Source organism: Dipodomys merriami, unplaced genomic scaffold, assembly GCF_024711535.1.
Source record: "Dipodomys merriami isolate MVZ:Mamm:240054 unplaced genomic scaffold, mDipMer1.0.p SCAF_3, whole genome shotgun sequence".
Classification (NCBI taxonomy): domain Eukaryota; kingdom Metazoa; phylum Chordata; class Mammalia; order Rodentia; family Heteromyidae; genus Dipodomys; species Dipodomys merriami.
Window position 1 is genome coordinate 27593534 of NW_027204492.1, and position 16994 is coordinate 27610527.

Genomic DNA, 16994 nt, shown 5'->3' on the forward strand with positions numbered 1-16994 from the left:
TTTGAATTGCAATCCTCAAATTTCAACCTTCTGCATAGCTAGGATTATAAGAGTGAGCCACCAGTGCCTGGCCTAATAGCTGTTTTATAGTGTTTATAAGTAATTCAATATTTTATTGTTTATAACATGTTTTCAAGTTATTTTATCTATAATCAGTCTTTTTTCTTTCAATTTGTGCATTGTCTTTCTTATGAAATACTTATTAGGGATTTACTATGTGTACAGTATTTTGTTTAGAAAATAATAAAAGATTAGAAATATATAAAACATGTCATGTATCCTTCATAATCCAATCTATTTTTATAAATATGTATAATATTCCTCCCTAGAAAAGAATATATACATTTTTGTTCAATAAACCCATGTTATAGGAATCAAATGAGATCATTTGAAATGTAAAATTGTCTTGGAAATAAATATATTTCATATTAGTGCATACTAATTTCTTCCCTCTCCAGAAGTACAACAAATATAATCATTTTATCTAGAAACAAACCTTAGATGAAATTATTTGTCCAGTGGCTGTCTCTAGATCACATTCAAGTATTTGAACCTTTGTGAGTTTCTTCTGGCAATGAGCTGCAAGCCATATTTTGAATAATGGACCTTGTTTAGTCATAAGCACTTGGCTGTAGAATATGTTGACTGCCTCCCTTATTTATATGTAAGGAAGTGGAGAGAATAAGAAAAGGTATTTAAAATTTGATAACAAGAACTTCTCAGTGCTAATTTTTATCAAGCAAAAATGTTTTTGATTCTATAAAATAATACTTAGATTATCTCCTAATTCATGTATTATTCAATGCAAATTAAAGAGATCATGGTATTTAGAACATAAATTTATTAATTAATGACAAAGGTCTAATAGATTGTAAACTATACCTGGCTTAAAGATATCTTAATATCTTCTTAGATTTATTTAATCTTACAAAAATGGAAGTTTATTTATTACTAACACACTTATTTGAGTGTAAAAATGTAAAAAGAATCAGAAATAGAAGACAAAATGAGTAAAGAATGGAAAATACTAAGAAACAGGTCATCACCTCTTCCTAAAGCTTAGGTGTTCTTTTACTGTTTTGCAACTAGGTACTGAATTTCAATTTTGTCTTACAGCTGCCTTGGCTTATTCAATATACATTAATGTTTGAAGTTAGAACAGAATTCCAAATAATAATAAAGTAAAAAAATAAACAAGAAAATAGATGAATCAAAAGGGAGAAAAGCAGTAAGAACTGAGTTTGAGACGAGAAAATTAAAAGAAAATCTTCACTTAAAAAAAGATATTAGCATACTTCTCTTTAAACCGTACGGCCAACATTGTAGCACTCAGTTACAAAGCCAGAACTGAGAAGGGATTTTATAGCACTTTGCTTGACTCCTGCAGGAGAAATAAATTATTGATTACATGTAAACAACTTTAAAATGTCACTATAGGAGATTCTTTTCTGAACTTTTCATAAAAGAACACTGAACACAAAGTCAGCAACAGAATTAAAAACTGGTGAACTTTAATCAATGCCCATTTCTACTCTAAGAATTTCCTCTAAAGTCATGAAATCTACAAACCACATTCTTCCATGAGATGGCTACAGATTTTGATATTTATGCCTTGTGTTTTGTGCTGATTCCTCTTCACTCTGAAAAAAAAATTCTATTTTATATTTAATAATAGAGTTCAAGGCAGTTGCAATAGTGGCTCTGTTATACTAGCTACTCAAGAGCCTGAGATTTGAAGACCACCGTTCAAAGCCAGCTGGGGCAGGAAAGTTTGTGAGCTTCTTATCTCCAATTAACCACCAGAAAACCAGAAGTGGTGCTGTGGCTCAAGTGGTAGAGCACTCGCCTTGAGCTAAAGAGCTCAGGGATAGTGCCCTAGCCCAGAGTTCAAGCCCCATGACCGACAAAAACAAAAAACACAGAAAAACTCTGTCAGAGGCAGTGCCCAGGCTGTGAGTTCAAGCTCCAGAATTGAGACACATTAAAAAAAATTAAAAATAAAAATAAAAATATTTTTTTAAAAACCTAAAAATCTGATCCCAGTGTACGACTTCAAAATACAAGACAAAAAAAAAAAAATCCACAGCAACCACCCTGGAATTTAATATTGTTGAGACATTTGTTTTTTCTAAGCACTTACTACTCCCCCGGCTCTCCTCCCACAAACTCCACAGGAACTGGGGGTAGTTTTCAGATTTAATTTAGTTCATGTCAAGTAGGGACCAGGGCCTAGACAGGCAGAGAGGTGACGGCTGGGGGGAGGGAGGTCGGGGTTGAGAGCCAAAGATGGTGGCTGGTGGTCGTTATGTTTCCCAGAGCACAAAGTCTAGGGGACCCAGAGGAAACAAGGGAAGAGGAGTGAAGGCTCCCACCACACATCTTCACATATAGGGAAACCGAAGGCAGAACAGGTGCTAAATTTCCCACTTGTCTGCCACGTGCGGGGCAGATGGCCTAGATGATACCGCCATTCCCGACGGAAGGCCTAGGCATTTTTTTCTCAGATTGGGCCTACGCTGCACGCGGAGGACCCAGAACTCGGGTGTTTACGAATTTGGGCCACCACAATCCCCCCTACTCCCTTTGCCCACTTCAACCAACCCACTGCCCTCCACACACCCAGCTTTGGAGGCTATGCCCTACTTTCAACGGAAGGTCTGAGGAGATAGTCGTCGGAGAGACATTCCTGAAGCAGCTTGTACTTGAGGAACCGTTAGAGGAGACTGAGAGTGAAGCACGTGATGAGCTCAACGTGATATGTGGTGTGCGTGACGTGACGTCAGTGCGTACTGTAAGAGGATATGCCGTTAGGGTGCGGTGTTGAGTGCATGGTCTGCTGATTGGTGGGGCATCATGGGAGGAAGTGCAGCATAATGAGAATGTGGCATAGTTAGAGCCGGAAGTGTGGCATAGTGACACGAATGTGGCATAATGGGAGGAGGAAGTGCGGCATAGTGAGAGGGATGTGGCATAGTGGAAGGAGGAAGTGTGGTATAGTGGGAGGAAAGTGCAAGGCACCATTCTAATTTCCAGGTTCAGGAGCTATGTTTGCACTATGGTAACAGATCTCATAAGTGTACAGGGGCACAGCTGGGACTTGGTGCTATAATATTACGGTAAAATGTGTGATCCTTTCTGCTGCATCTCTAAACATGCTTTAACGCAGTCCAGTGGCTTCCACTTACTACCTGGAGATCTCCAAAAAATTTAATCTCTTGAACCCAAGTTTTTAATCATCATACAATGGAAATGTTAATAAATGTACCTGCATCATAGGGCAGTATAAGAAATAAATGAGATGATACACATAAATAGCCTACAGTGATTTACAAAAATTGAAAATTATTATTAAGCTGGTCATTCTCATTGACTTGTCCTTTGGGAACAGTAAATAGTTCCTAGTCTAGAACATCAGAATTCACTAGCCAAAGCCAGTTTCTAGAAAACAAACATACCAGAACATAAAATTCAAAGCTGGTTTGTTCCTTTGAGCTTCAAAGTAAACAGTAAGAAATCTTGGCCTCAGTGTGGGAATGTCTGTGATCTACAAAATTTATCATGTCCATGTGTATGTGTGAGCACATGCTCATGGCATCATTCGATGTGTTTACTTGTAGATTTATAGGCACATTCTAGCAACCATAAATGAGGGAAACATTGCAACTTATGTTTCTTTGGGTCCGGCTTACTTCACTTAATATAATTTTTTCCAAGTCTTTCCATTTCCTTACAAATGGGGCAATGTCACTCATTCTTATGGAAGCATAGAATTACATTGTGTATTTATACCACATTTTCTTTTTTTCTTTATCCATTTTTCCAAGGGAAGAGGAGATGTGCTTCACAAAAATTGTACTCACTACCTGATTCCTGTATATATCATATATATCCTGTAACTCCTCTATATATCATCTCTACAATAACAATAAAGAAGAAATGAAGAAAAATTTTGTTAAATGTGGTCTGATTTGGCTTTTGAGTCCAAAAATAAATGGTAAAAAAAGAAAAGAAAAATCTTAGGATGCCAATAGTATGCAATATAACTCATATGTTCAGGCTTCTTGCTGGACATTTCCCTAGGTTTCCTCATTTACTCACTAAAATAATCTCAGAAAGTAGTTATTAGTTTTTCCCCCTTGTGTGATAAGAGATTGGTCCAGGGAGAAAATCCATTCTTTTTAAAGTCACATAGTTAGGAATTGAAGATGTAGGACTCAAATTGCAATTTAGTTCCTGTTTTCCCACCCACAAGGAAAGTTGCAACAACCACTCAAACAAAGGTCAGTAAACACCCTCAATACCACAGGTAGTAGTGTGTGCACCCTGAATTAAAGCCCAAGTACCAGCACACACAAAAAATAAATCATCCTGGGCTTAGAGACACACAACTATTATCCTGGCACTCAGGAGGCCAAGGCAAGGGGATGAAGACTTTGAGGACAGCTTGAGCTACATGATACCATTTCAAAAACCATAAAAAAAAAAGTTTGTCTCCTGCCCCATACGTGCAGGTATTTGAGTCCATCTCTGCTGGATAAGCTGCCCTACTCTATGGTGCTCTCAGAGTGATGGTGGGTATCGGAAGTGGCAAGGAGTCTGCCTCACTACAAGGATATTGTCATAACTATGTGTGTGTATATATATATATATATATATATATATATATGTATGTGTGTGTATGTATGTATGTGTAGCTGTACTTGGCAAATTTTGTAGAAAGGAGACTTCAAATTGGTGAACTACTGTGTGTCATGGAAAAACCTGCCTGTGTTGCAAACGAATTTGCTGCAGGATCACTTGGAACGGTCACCTAACTGGCCTGATCACAGCCCTGGGCTCTAAGCCACACTCCAGAAACAGAAACAGAGCTTTGGGGACAAGTACAGGTATTTTGTCAAGGAATGGGAACAGACACAGATGATGTATAGGACTTACTCATCTATGTGGTTTTAACCAAATGGATTTTTTCTATGAAGTGACAACATCAACACCGAAATTAGGTACACATTTCACCCTGTCCCTGGGAAAACACCCCTTTGTCACTGGAGGGGAAATCTAAGCTGAAAGGGTTTTTCTAAGCAATCTTAAATGCCTCCATCTTGTGTGTGTGTGTGTGTGTGTGTGTGTGTGTGTGTGTGTGTGTGTGTGTGTGTGTGTGTGTGTGTGTGTGTGTGTGTGTGTGTGTGTGTGTGTGTGTGTGTGTGTGTAGACTAGTCCTGGGGCTTGAATTTGGCTGGAGCACGGCTCCACTTCTGGTTTTTCTTTCTGGTTAATTGGAGATAAAATCTCATAGAAAGTATCTCATTAACTTTCCTGTATGATTCCTTAGATCTCAGCCTCTTGAATAGCTAGAATTACAAGTGTGAGCCACTGGTGCCTGGTTCATCATCCATCTTTTGTAGGAGCTCTGCTATGTAGGCTGTTTATCTTCCCAATGTAACACTCTCACCTCCCTCAGACTATTGTCTTGGAACCCCACTTCGCTTGTCCTCTGTTGACCTTTTTTACTCACATTACATTCCAAACAGCTTGAAGACCCTGGTGCTATTTTATCCATGTGAAAAACAAAGTCTCTGGCCCGCTGCCCCTCAGCTCTGCTCAGCTGTGCTACACTCAACTCTTTCCCTACTGGTGTCCACTCTAAAGTCTCTATGGGGTGGTAGGTCAGCTCCTGTCCTCCACTGAGCAATATGTCACTGCTGGTGAGAGCTGTCTGTCATCAGTATGGACTATGTTCTGGCTTGGCTCGGCTCCTCTTTCTCCTTCATTGCTTTGTAATACAACTTTCTTCGTACTCAGTGTCAAACTCCAACTGCCCCTTCCATTCCTGCCAGCTCACCTGCATGGAGAGGATGCCAAAGACAGAAAAGGATATTCTAACCCATGATGTGCACAGAAGCCCTCTCCCTCACTCTCAGGAGTCACTGATACCAGTCCAGGTTCTGGGGGTTATGATGGGGACAGAGGATGGCTTAGAGAAAGAAGCAACCCTGCTGGGAGTCAGTGACTCACGCCTGTAATCCTAGCTACACAGGAGGCTGAGATCTGAGGATCACTGTTCAAAGCCAGCCTGGGCAGGAAAGTCTGTGTAACTCTTATCTCCAATAAACCACCAGAAAACTGGAGTGGCACTGTGGCTCAAGTGGTAGAGTGCTAGCATTGAGCTGAAGAGCTGAGAATCAGTGCCTAGGCCCAGAGTTGAAGACCCACGACCAACCGAAAAAAAAAAGCAGCAACCCTTTGGAGTGTACAGAATGGCTGCTGCATCTTAGCTAGCTGGGGGTCACACACCTCCCTGTCAGGTTGGCTGCTGCCTGTCTAAGCAAGACAAGGCCATATAGTAGTGATGACTTGTAGAACGTGCACACTTGCTTCCTGTACAGTAAGTGCAGGGTTTTTCCTGTACCTGACATCATTTCAGGAGCCTACACAAGTACAATTTTGGAAAATTGAAGGCAGCAGTTTTGGTGATGGCTAGCCACCTATTACTTAACAGAGAATTTGTTCATTAACATCTTTTCTCTTGTGTCCATTTTCCCCTACTGATTCCCTTGTTGGAAGCATAAGCAAAAAAAAAATGAAACAAACATAGATTTTTTTTTACCATTTTTCTTTATATGGTTTTCTAGTCAGTCCAATAACTACAGGGAAAATGAAATGTTTAATATAGATGGAGAGTCAGACTAGATGCAAAGACACAAGCTGCCAAGGAAGTAAGAATATCTGAGCTATGAGGGAAAAGGCAGAAGAAAGGTACAGTGGAGAGGACATGGTAGGATGACCCACAGACTGGAACAACATCAGGATCCTCCAACTACACAGAAGCATGCTGCTCTCTTCTTCCAGACACATACAAGGTCTTGTAGGACACCCCAGGATTAAGACTCAGATGCTGGAGACCTGTCTCTGTTGCTAATACTCAGTACATATGTAAGAAGTAATAGGTGAGTGAATGAATGTGCCAGGTCCCTGTTTTCTATAAGAACACACTGCCAGATACCATACTCAAGTCATTTTTTCAGATGTCTCATCTTTATGTCCTTTTTCTTTATTATTACCAAATGTGAACTTGATGGTCTATGCTCTAGTAGGCATATTTTAAAATAAATTTTATTTCCTTGAATTAATTGTAATTAGCAGTTTCATTTTGATATTTATATACATGAATATCATGCAGGTTGATGAAATTCACCCCATCTACATTATTTTCCTTGCTTATTTCCTCTCTATCCCTCCTTTTATAATTTATACAAGTTTTAGGGTTTATAATACTATATATAATACATAATAGGTATAATATACATATATAATATATACCTATAATATACTTCACTCATATACATACAATTACACATACCAGCATTGTATCTCCATCCCAAATAGTACCCCTTCTATAATTATGCTTGCTGATTTTAGCAAGAAAATTTCTAAAATAATTTCACTGACTCAAAACATATCTGTGAAGTATTGGTCTTGTGATAATTGTTTTTTAATCTTTTTTATTATGAAAATACTGTACAGAGGGGTTGCAATTACATGGGCAAGATAATGAGTACATTTGTTATCAAGCATTGCAGCCTCCTTCTTTGGTTCCCCTTCCTATCCCATCCTCCCCACCCCCCAGCCTTCCTCTCCATCCCACCAAATTTGTAAAGTTCGTTTTCAACATAACGACTTGTACATGTCATTGTTGCAATGGGTCCACCTGTATCCCTATTTAAATGATTTGTTTTTTCACTTCCCCTCCACAAATTATACCAACATCAAATACATGGGAGAGGGATATACAAAGCAACAAAGAAATAATCTTATAAATGTGTTAGAAACAATCACCTGAAAGAAAAAAAATATTTGAATACATATCTTAGGGTTCATTTCCTAACATCAACTTATCTGACCTTTTCTTCTTGACTCAGACATATACTAGTTATTGCAAATAAGGGAAACCATGGGACCTATGTTTCATTGGGCCTGGCTTACTTCACTTAATATAATTTTTTCCAAGTCTTTCCATTTCCTAACAAATGGGGCAATGTCATTCTTTCTGATGGAGGCATAGAATTCCATTGTGTATATATACCACATTTTCTTGATCCATTCATCTACTGAGGGGCATCTGGGTTGGTTCCATATCTTAACTATGGTAAATAAGGCTGCAATAAACATAGTCGTGATGGTAGCTTTAGTGTGGTTTTGTTTGTGAACATTTGGGTAAATGCCCAAAAGTGGGATTTCTGGGTCATAGGGGAGCTCTACATAGGGGAGCTCTACGTGGAGTCTTTTGAGGAACCTCCATACTACTTTCCAAGTTTACACTCCCACCAATGCAATAAGTTTCCCTTCGGTCCACATCCCCTCCAGCATCTGTTGTTATTAGAGTTCTTGATTATAGCCATTCTCACTGGGGTGAGGTGGCATTTCAATGTTGTTTTGATTTGCATTTCTCTTATGGCTAGGGAGGTTGAGCATTTCTTCATGTGTCTATTGGCCACCCTTCTTTCCTCTTCAGAGAAGTTTCTCTTTAAGTCTTTAGCCCACTTATTTATTGGGCAGTTGTTTCTTTGAAGATTTGTTGCTGGGGAATTTAATTTTTTGAGTTCCAGGTATATTTTAGATATGAGACTCTTGTCTATTGTAAGGCTAGTGAAGATCTTCTCCCAATCAGTGGGCTTTCTATTGATCTTGTTAGCTATGTCCTTTGCCATACAGAAGCTCTGCAATTTCATGCAATCCCATTTGTCCAACCTTTCTTTGATTTGTTGTGTTTCTGGGTCTCTATTAAGAAAATTTCAGCCTGTGCCAAGGCGTCCTAGGGTTTCTCCTATTCCATCCTGTAATGTTTTCAGAATGTCTGCTTTGACCTCGAGGTCTTTGATCCATTTGGAGTTGATTCTGGTGCAGGGTGATATATAAGGATCTAGCTTTAGTTTTCTACAAGTAGTTAACCAATTTTGCCAGCACCATTTACTGAAGAGGCTGTCTTTCTTCAATTCTATTTTTTAGCTCCCTTATCAAAGATTAGATGGCTATAGGTCTGTAGGTTCATTTCTGGGTTTTCAATTCTATTCCATTGGTCCTGAGGTCTGTTCTTGTGCCAGTACCAAGCTGTTTTGATTACTATGGCTTTATAGTAGAGTTTGAAATTTGGTATTGATGGTCTTGTCATAATTGTTAATATTTATAATGTATGTTAAGAACACATTATGAATTTAATGGCATTTCAAAGTAAAAACCTTTTATAGCTCTAATATACAGAAATATATTAGGTTTATTTGGCAACAAATGCCTATATATTTCTGACATTATACTTGTCCTTCACTCCAATTAAATTGAATTTTCCTCAAAGGCAAGTATCAGTATGTTATCTATTGTGGGAAAACATGATATGAAGAGGACATTATAGTTGAAATTGTCAAGTGAACTGTTAGGGCCTACTGTGTCAATGCCCAAGGCTATAGTAGGAAGTTAACCTCCAAAATGCTTTGTGGGCAAAAATTTATACTTACAACAAAATTAAAAGAAGACATGGAATTGTTGTACATTATATGAAATAGTTAAAATATTTTTAAAAATCTGTCTCACACTGTTTGTTTTGCTTGGTAAGTAGAATTCTATACTTCCCAGAAATCTCCTGGAAGAATTCCAAAGCTAGAGTCCCCTCAGCCATACTGTTCTCATCAACACAGTAAAGACTGTTGTCAACTAGTAGAAAATCCTGAGCATGGGAAAGCAGGCGATTTGGAAGAGAACCAATGTTTAGTTATAATGTAGGTTGCAAAAAATGAGGATACAAACGTAACAAGATATAATTATTTCCAAACAGTCTTTTAAATTGCTTCTGCACCAACTGGTAAATTCTGAAATTCCTAGTTAGATTGGTATAAAACATGTGAAAAATGTGTGATAAATCTAAAGCCAGACTTGGAAAGAAGTAAGTCATGTTGTGTGTTTATATTAGAAAAGGAAGGAGATCATCAATCAATTTTATAAGCTTCCACCTCAATAATAATAGAGAGATTGCCAGAAAGTAAGCACAAACAAGCCAAAGGAAAGAAATATAAATAGAAGGGTAAAAAACAATGAAACTGAAATCAGGAAGTACAGTAGCAAATTAATGAAAACAAATATGTGTTTGAAAAGGTCAATACATATTTATAAGATGATTTCTTTGTTGCTTTGTATGTCCTTCCCCCACGGTATAACCTCTGCTTTCACTGTATTTGATGTTGGTATAATTTGTGGAGGGGAAGGGAAAAAACAAATCATTTAAGTAGGGATACAGGTGGACCCATTGCAACAATGAGATGTAGAAGTCATTAAGTAGAAAAATGAAACTTACAACTTTGGAGGGGGAGATGGGAAGGGATAGGAAGGGAATCAAAGGAGGAGGCAGCAATGCTTGATAAGAAATGTACTCATTACCTTGCCCATGTAATTGTAACCCCTCTGTACGGTATTTTCACAATTAAAAAAATTCTAGCCCTAGGCTGGGAAGGTGGCTCAGTGGTAGAGTGCTTGCCTTGCATGCCTGAGGCCCTGGGTTCGATTCCTAGGCACCACATAAGCAAAAAAAGAAAAAAGCAGGAAGTGGTGCTGTGGCTCAAGTGGTAGAGTGCTAGCCTTGAGCTGAAGAGCTGAGGGACAGCGCCCAGACCCAGAGTTCAGGTCCCACGACCGGACCCCAGAAAAAAATTCTAGCCCTTAGACAAGCTAAAAATAAAAAAATACATAAATTAATAGTATCTAGAATGAAAGAGGTGCTGTCACAATATAATTCACAAACATTAAAATTATAGCAAGAAAATACTTGAAACCGTTGTACACGTATTACTACAGCAATGTAGATGAATCAGATTCCTTGCAACAAGTATCTGCCAAACACATCTACAATGAAATAGACCACTGATAAACTTACAGGCATTTTAACATTTTAATTCTGAGTTTAAATCATCCAAAATATAAGCTCCCAAACTTAAATCATTTTATGGTATGAATTCCTACAAATGTTAAAAAAAGAAATCCTACAAATCTAATCTTTCCAGAGAAGTAGAATAGGAAGTATTTCCCAAGTTATTTTATGAGGCCAGCATTACTCTTAATAGAAAAGCCAGAAAAATACAATGAAGGAAAGAATGATACTGCACAATAGCCCTTATTAAATAGATACAAAACCTTTACCAAAGAAATCCATGTAAACAGACACTTAAGTTTTTATCATGAAGTAAATGAAACTCAAAGCCAGAAGATACCACTTCATAAAGGAACAATAACAAATGTTAGAAAGGATGTAGTGAAGTTGGCACTCTGACTCACTGTTGGCAAGATGTGAAATGTGCAGATCTTTAGGAAACAGCTTAGTTGTTTATCATAAAGTTAAGTTTAGATTCATTATATGACCCTTTTATTGTGTGCTTAAGAATATATGCAAGAAAAAGTAACAGGTGCACAAGAACTTTTTCATTAATGTCAATAGCACCAATATTTATAATTCTAATGTAAAAACAATCTTTTAAAACACATCCTTGACAGTTTCTCAGAGGCATACAATACTTTAGAAATAGAAATGTAACTGTAGGGCTGGGAAGGTGGCTCTGTGGTAGAGTGCTTGCCTTGCAAGCATGAGGCCCTGGGTTTGATTCCTCAGCACCACATAAGCAGGAAAAGTCAAAAGTGGTGCTGTGGCTCAAGTGGCAAAGCACTAGCCTTGAGCTGAAGAGCTGAGGGACAGCGACAAGGACCTGAGTTTAGGCCCCAAGACTGACAAAAAAAAAAGAAATGTAACTCTAACCCCTCTGTACATCACCTTAACAATAAAATTAAATTTAAAAATATAGAGCCTAAGTGAACTCTCCGTGTAACATTTAAGTCAGGAAATGGTAGATGGTATTTATTCAAACTAACAACATAAGCTACTTAACTGTACTTATGTATTTCTGTAAGGTTTCCAATTCTGGGTGAGATTATGCTAACTTTACAGAGAAGGAGCAGGAGGTCACCCTGTCTATGAAATGGATCAGACCTTCAGCTGCTTCCACATGGCTTCTGTATTACACTGAACAACCTACACAGAAAAGCCAGCGGTGACACAGTCCACATGTTCTGCATTTCTTTCACATGTCATAGCCCTTTGGTCCCACTGCAGCTACAATATCCTCATAGGGAGCACTCTGGCTCACCTCAATCTCCTGCTTTTCTTTTAGTTCAAGAAAGCTATGAAATGCAGCAGCTGTCTGTTTTTGGTCACTGTCTCTGCAGAAGTCCATCATGTTGTTGGATTTCTGGGAAAGTAATTAGAAAAGATGAAAGGAAAAGGAAACAAAATCGTTAGAAATAAAGCCAGCTCTTGATGCACCATAAGTAATAAAATATGGAAAAATGTTGGAGTGACTATAATATCTTCCAAAGGACAAACATAAGTGACTATTAACCAAACTAATACAAAAAAACCACCATTGGTCACTGAAAACATCTTTTTTGCCCCAAATCACAAAAAGATTACCTAATCCTAATTTCAGTAAGTGCTTTCTAAGAAATGCCCATATGTAAATGAGGAAAGTGCTCACTGTGTCAGTATCCAGTGCCTTAGAAAATACTGAGGGAGACATATTCTGTTTTATGCAACTGTCTTTTCTCCTCAGGCATTCAGTTCCAATCTGGGTTGACTTTGAATTCCTAGGGTGGCTATTAAAATACAGCAAGGATGGAACAGACCAGAAAACCACTCTTTTATTTTTACCAGTTTTCTTTACTTAAAAAAAAATTTACTTATGTTTCCCATCTGGACAACCAGGAAAATGATAATGGAGAAAATGTTTGCTAAGCATTTTAAATCGAATTATGTTTTCCAAAAAATGTTTTTAATTTGAAATTTCTATTTTGGTCATGGACTTTGAGATAGCCTTTTAGATTATAGATCAAAGTAATTAGTATGTCTAAAGAACATTGTATTATAATCAGAATGGATTCATAATGAGAAAGATAGATTTATCGACTAGAATCCTAAATTAGGTGCCCACTGAATTTTCTGCAGATAGATTCAGATACAGAAATCATCCCTTAAATATATCACGAAAAATGGTATTTCAGTATGAAACTAATTCAACATGTGACTCACTAACCTAAGAGGCCTTTAGAGAATACTCCCTTGCAGATGAAAACAGTATGTGATCCTGAAGTACTACTACTTTTAAAGAAATTGCAGAAGACATTAAACATGCACTTGCAAATGTAAGGAGATATACTAAAATCTCAGCATTCCTTCATTGTAGCTGAAAATATTTTTTGGTTTTCCTTTGGTATCTTACCTCAGGTGATAAGGTGTTGACATCTTCAGCACTCTGGAACTTCTTTCTCAGTTTGGGGCTGACTTAACTCTACCTGGGCATTTGATTCTTCCATCATGGAGCTCTCTGAATTATCAAGGAAATAAAGCATATTTCACCAACATACTTTTTAGATTGGATTTTGAATATAGTTATAACTAAAAAGACTTGAGATAGACAATTTGGAATCCAAGAATACAGGCAATGTGTGCTCAAACTTTCGTTGGGCTCCTTGAAGTCTCACATATTCATCTTCCCTTCCCCTTCTCTGACTCTGATAACCTCACTCCCCATCCTCTCCACCATTCCCTCCACACTCACTCACACACGTACTCATAGGACAACATGGGCACATCAAGCTCACTGGGGTAGATTAATGTCTTCAAGAAATGTGATGGGAACAGGAAACTCACTCACCACACAATCTTGCTTTATTACATTACAGTTGTCACAACAATAATCAGGATAATTAATATTCCATAAACCCTCTGAGTGGTTAGCAATTGTTATGTTTCAAGTTCCTTGTATTGCATAAGTATTGTACTTAACCTATCTGATTTTCCGTGTTAGTTGTTTCAAAGTAAACAATATATAGAAACATTTCTTTTTCTGAGGTTTGTGAATACTGATTTTATGGAAGATGGAGTTGAGAAAGATCAAAAGTAAAATATATATATATATATATATATATATATATATATATATATATATCATGTTTTTTGAGAAGGCTGTACTGTGGTTTGAACTCAGGACCTTGCACTTGCTAGATAAGTACTCTATCACTTCAGCCACACTTCTAGCCCTTTCTTTATTTCTCACACACAACCTCCTGTTTCCTGTCTGTACTGGCCTTGGACAATAATTTTCCTACCTAAGCTGGGATTGCAGTGTAAATCACAACACTCAGATTGTTTGTTCAGGTGTCTCACTAACTTTTGCCTCAGTTGGCCTCAAACCATGATTTTTTCAGCTTTCACCTCCCAAATAGCTAGGATTACACGTATGAGCCAACATATCTAGCAAGTTCAACTTTCTAATGATGTGTGTGAGGTGAAACTTAATCTAAAAAGCAGGCAAAATAAAATATTTATTGTAAGTTAATATATTCTTCAAGTGCTATTATTTACTATTGAAAACAAGGAACTGGATCCCACTTTCATTGGGAAGTATAAAATGAGATTTTTGTTTCCAAGAGTTCCTCCTCCCACCCCACCCTCCATCCACAGCACTATGAAGTCTCACCTACTACATTGCAGGTTCCCTCTTCTTCCCTTCCTGGCTCCTTCTGCACTGATGTTCCAGGCTTAAAATCAGAGGATGGCTGACACTTTGAAAACAACTGAAAAAACACAATTTACATAATCTCTCTGAACTTGTAAGGCAATACGATATAACACAAACATATACAAGCAAAGGTAAAAATCTGTAATTCATATACACATATTCAACAAATTAATGTAAAATGAAAGTTGTTGTCATACAAGGTCTAGTTCTGTTGTAAATGTTGATTGCTTGCTTGATAAGCACATATCACACTTACATCAAAAAATGGAAACTGTTACCTTTTTCAGTCCATCATGAATCATACTCTGGGTAGGAGTTGATAGAAGTGTACTAGCTTCTCCTGACTCCTTCAGCACTTTCAGTCTTTCTCTACTAGGTGCAAGTTCTAAACTCCCAAGTGTGTCATCTAAGGAAGTAAGCTGTTCATGCATATTCTGGCCACTAATCTCCTTGACTGGATCTATGAACAATCGCCTCCTTTTCCTTTTCCTTTTCCCATCAATGCCTAAATAGAAGAAGCAGGGGTAAGTGTGATTGGTTGCACAGCCTTGGCAAATGACATTCTAGACACTACACATGTTGACCCATTGTAACGATGAGATGTACAAGACACTGTTGAACAACGAACTTTACAATTTAGGCAGGGGCAGGAGTGTAGTGGAGGAGTGTAGTTGTAGTTGTGGGAGAGAAGGGATGGTAGGGGAAAACAAAGGAGGAGGCAACAACACATGATACTAGATGCACTCATTACCTTGCTCATGTAGCTATAACCCATCTATACACTATTTTCACAATAAAAAACTTATTAAAAAAGAATATGGAAGAAACAGGTACCACAACACATCTGCAGAGTTGCATTCAGAAGAAAATCCTTTTCTTTGTGTCTAAAAACAGGTTCTGTAAAGTTATTATACAATGTGTAAAGACCTAACTGCTGATACATTTTTAAGGATGGTGGTTGAAAGTGCTTAGAAGGAACATTGTTCATCTACTAGGTGGATACCTACAATCATTGAAAGAAGTTAGATTGACAGGGAAATTAACCTATCTGGAAGATAACTTTTTGAAACATTATTATATATTTGTCCAGCATAATTTTCCTCCCTCTACTGAAATTCATATATAAATTCAAAATAGCTAGATAGGTGCATGGGATTTAATTTCTTTAGAGAATTTTGTCAAGAGAAGGCAGAAGTCATTCCTTTCTTCGGTAAAGCTGAAAATAGAGAAAGAGGACTAGATCTCCCAGATGAAGACCTGAGATTGAGCACAACCAGGAGAAAAAGAAACCTTGTTGACATGTTTGGTAAAGTCCTGGGAATATGACAAGATCGTCAAGGAATAATAGCTGCATAGATGGGACAGTTAGCACAACTACAAACTGCTGTGGCTAATGACCAGTGGTTCAGTTCCTAACACATACAGCAAACTTTAGTACTACAGTTAAGGGCAGAAAGAAAGCTCTGAGGACTGAATTTTCTCTCAGCTCTGTGGAATAGGAAGCTCAGTCTTGAATTCAATAAAGAAAAAAAGAATTGTGCTTGTCCTGGGGCTTGAACTCAGGGTCTGGGCACTGTCCTTGACGTTTTTTGCTCAAGCCTGGCACTCTGCCCCTTGAGTCACAGCTTCATTCCCAGGCTTTTAGTGGTTAATTGGAGAAAAAGGAGTCATGGGCTTTCCTGCCTGGGTTGGCTTTGGACTGTGAGCCTCAGATCTCAGCCTCCTGAGTAGTTAGGATTACAGACATGGCACCTGGTTATAAAGAAAAAAATTGAGAGCCTTATTCCTTGCATGTCTGAGTTTATGTACACTCATACAAATTATACTACTTAAAACAAGAATATCCCTAAAACACAGTTACATATTAGATTAATATTCATTCTTTATGCAAGAAAATACATTTGATGGTAGCAAGGACAGCACCTTTCTTCTGATGCTTTTATTCTATCATAGTTTACACTCACTACATAGTTATTATCTTTATCAGATTGAATTTTGTTTTGGCTTTTGAAAGTAGAGAATCCCTATACATCTAAATTCATAGTAGTCCATGCTGGTTTTATATCATGATACTACTGCTTCAATCTCAGAAAGTGGTAGGATTACAATCATGTACCAGCAGTTTATCATAGATCAAAAATTCATAAAAAAAACAGGAACCACATCTTCTTTATTCCTCTGTCTGACACAGAACAATGCTTTGGTAACTTTGTTTTTGAAGTACCAGTGTTTAAAATCAAGGTCTCACACTTGCTGAGCTGGCAACAAACCAGCTGTGCTACCCCTCAAGCCCTGCTTATTGTTGGTTACTTTGGAAAGGAGGTCCAGTAAACTTTTCTGCACAAACTTACCTCAAACCATAAACCTCCAGATCTCAGACTCCCAGTT

General features: G+C 37.7%; 2 protein-coding genes across 2 annotated transcripts in view; both read right to left on the reverse strand.

Moving 5' to 3' along the window:
• The window catches only part of LOC138839380 (double-strand-break repair protein rad21-like protein 1), a 35030-nt gene extending 32325 nt beyond the window's left edge, over positions 1-2705 (reverse strand). Inside the window, exons 1-3 of the mRNA XM_070038953.1 lie at positions 2644-2705; positions 1296-1381; positions 497-653 (exon numbers count right to left, since the gene is read on the reverse strand). Of these exons, the coding sequence (XP_069895054.1) occupies positions 497-653; positions 1296-1321 (183 nt within the window). The 5' untranslated portion in view covers positions 1322-1381; positions 2644-2705. The remainder of the gene's footprint in view (positions 1-496; positions 654-1295; positions 1382-2643) is intronic.
• A 9405-nt stretch (positions 2706-12110) lies between these two features.
• LOC138839757 (double-strand-break repair protein rad21-like protein 1) overlaps positions 12111-16994 on the reverse strand; it is a 111209-nt gene continuing 106325 nt past the window's right edge. The window contains exons 8-9 of the mRNA XM_070039319.1: positions 14885-15111; positions 12111-12278 (exon numbers count right to left, since the gene is read on the reverse strand). Coding sequence (XP_069895420.1) covers positions 12111-12278; positions 14885-15111 — 395 coding nt within the window. The remainder of the gene's footprint in view (positions 12279-14884; positions 15112-16994) is intronic.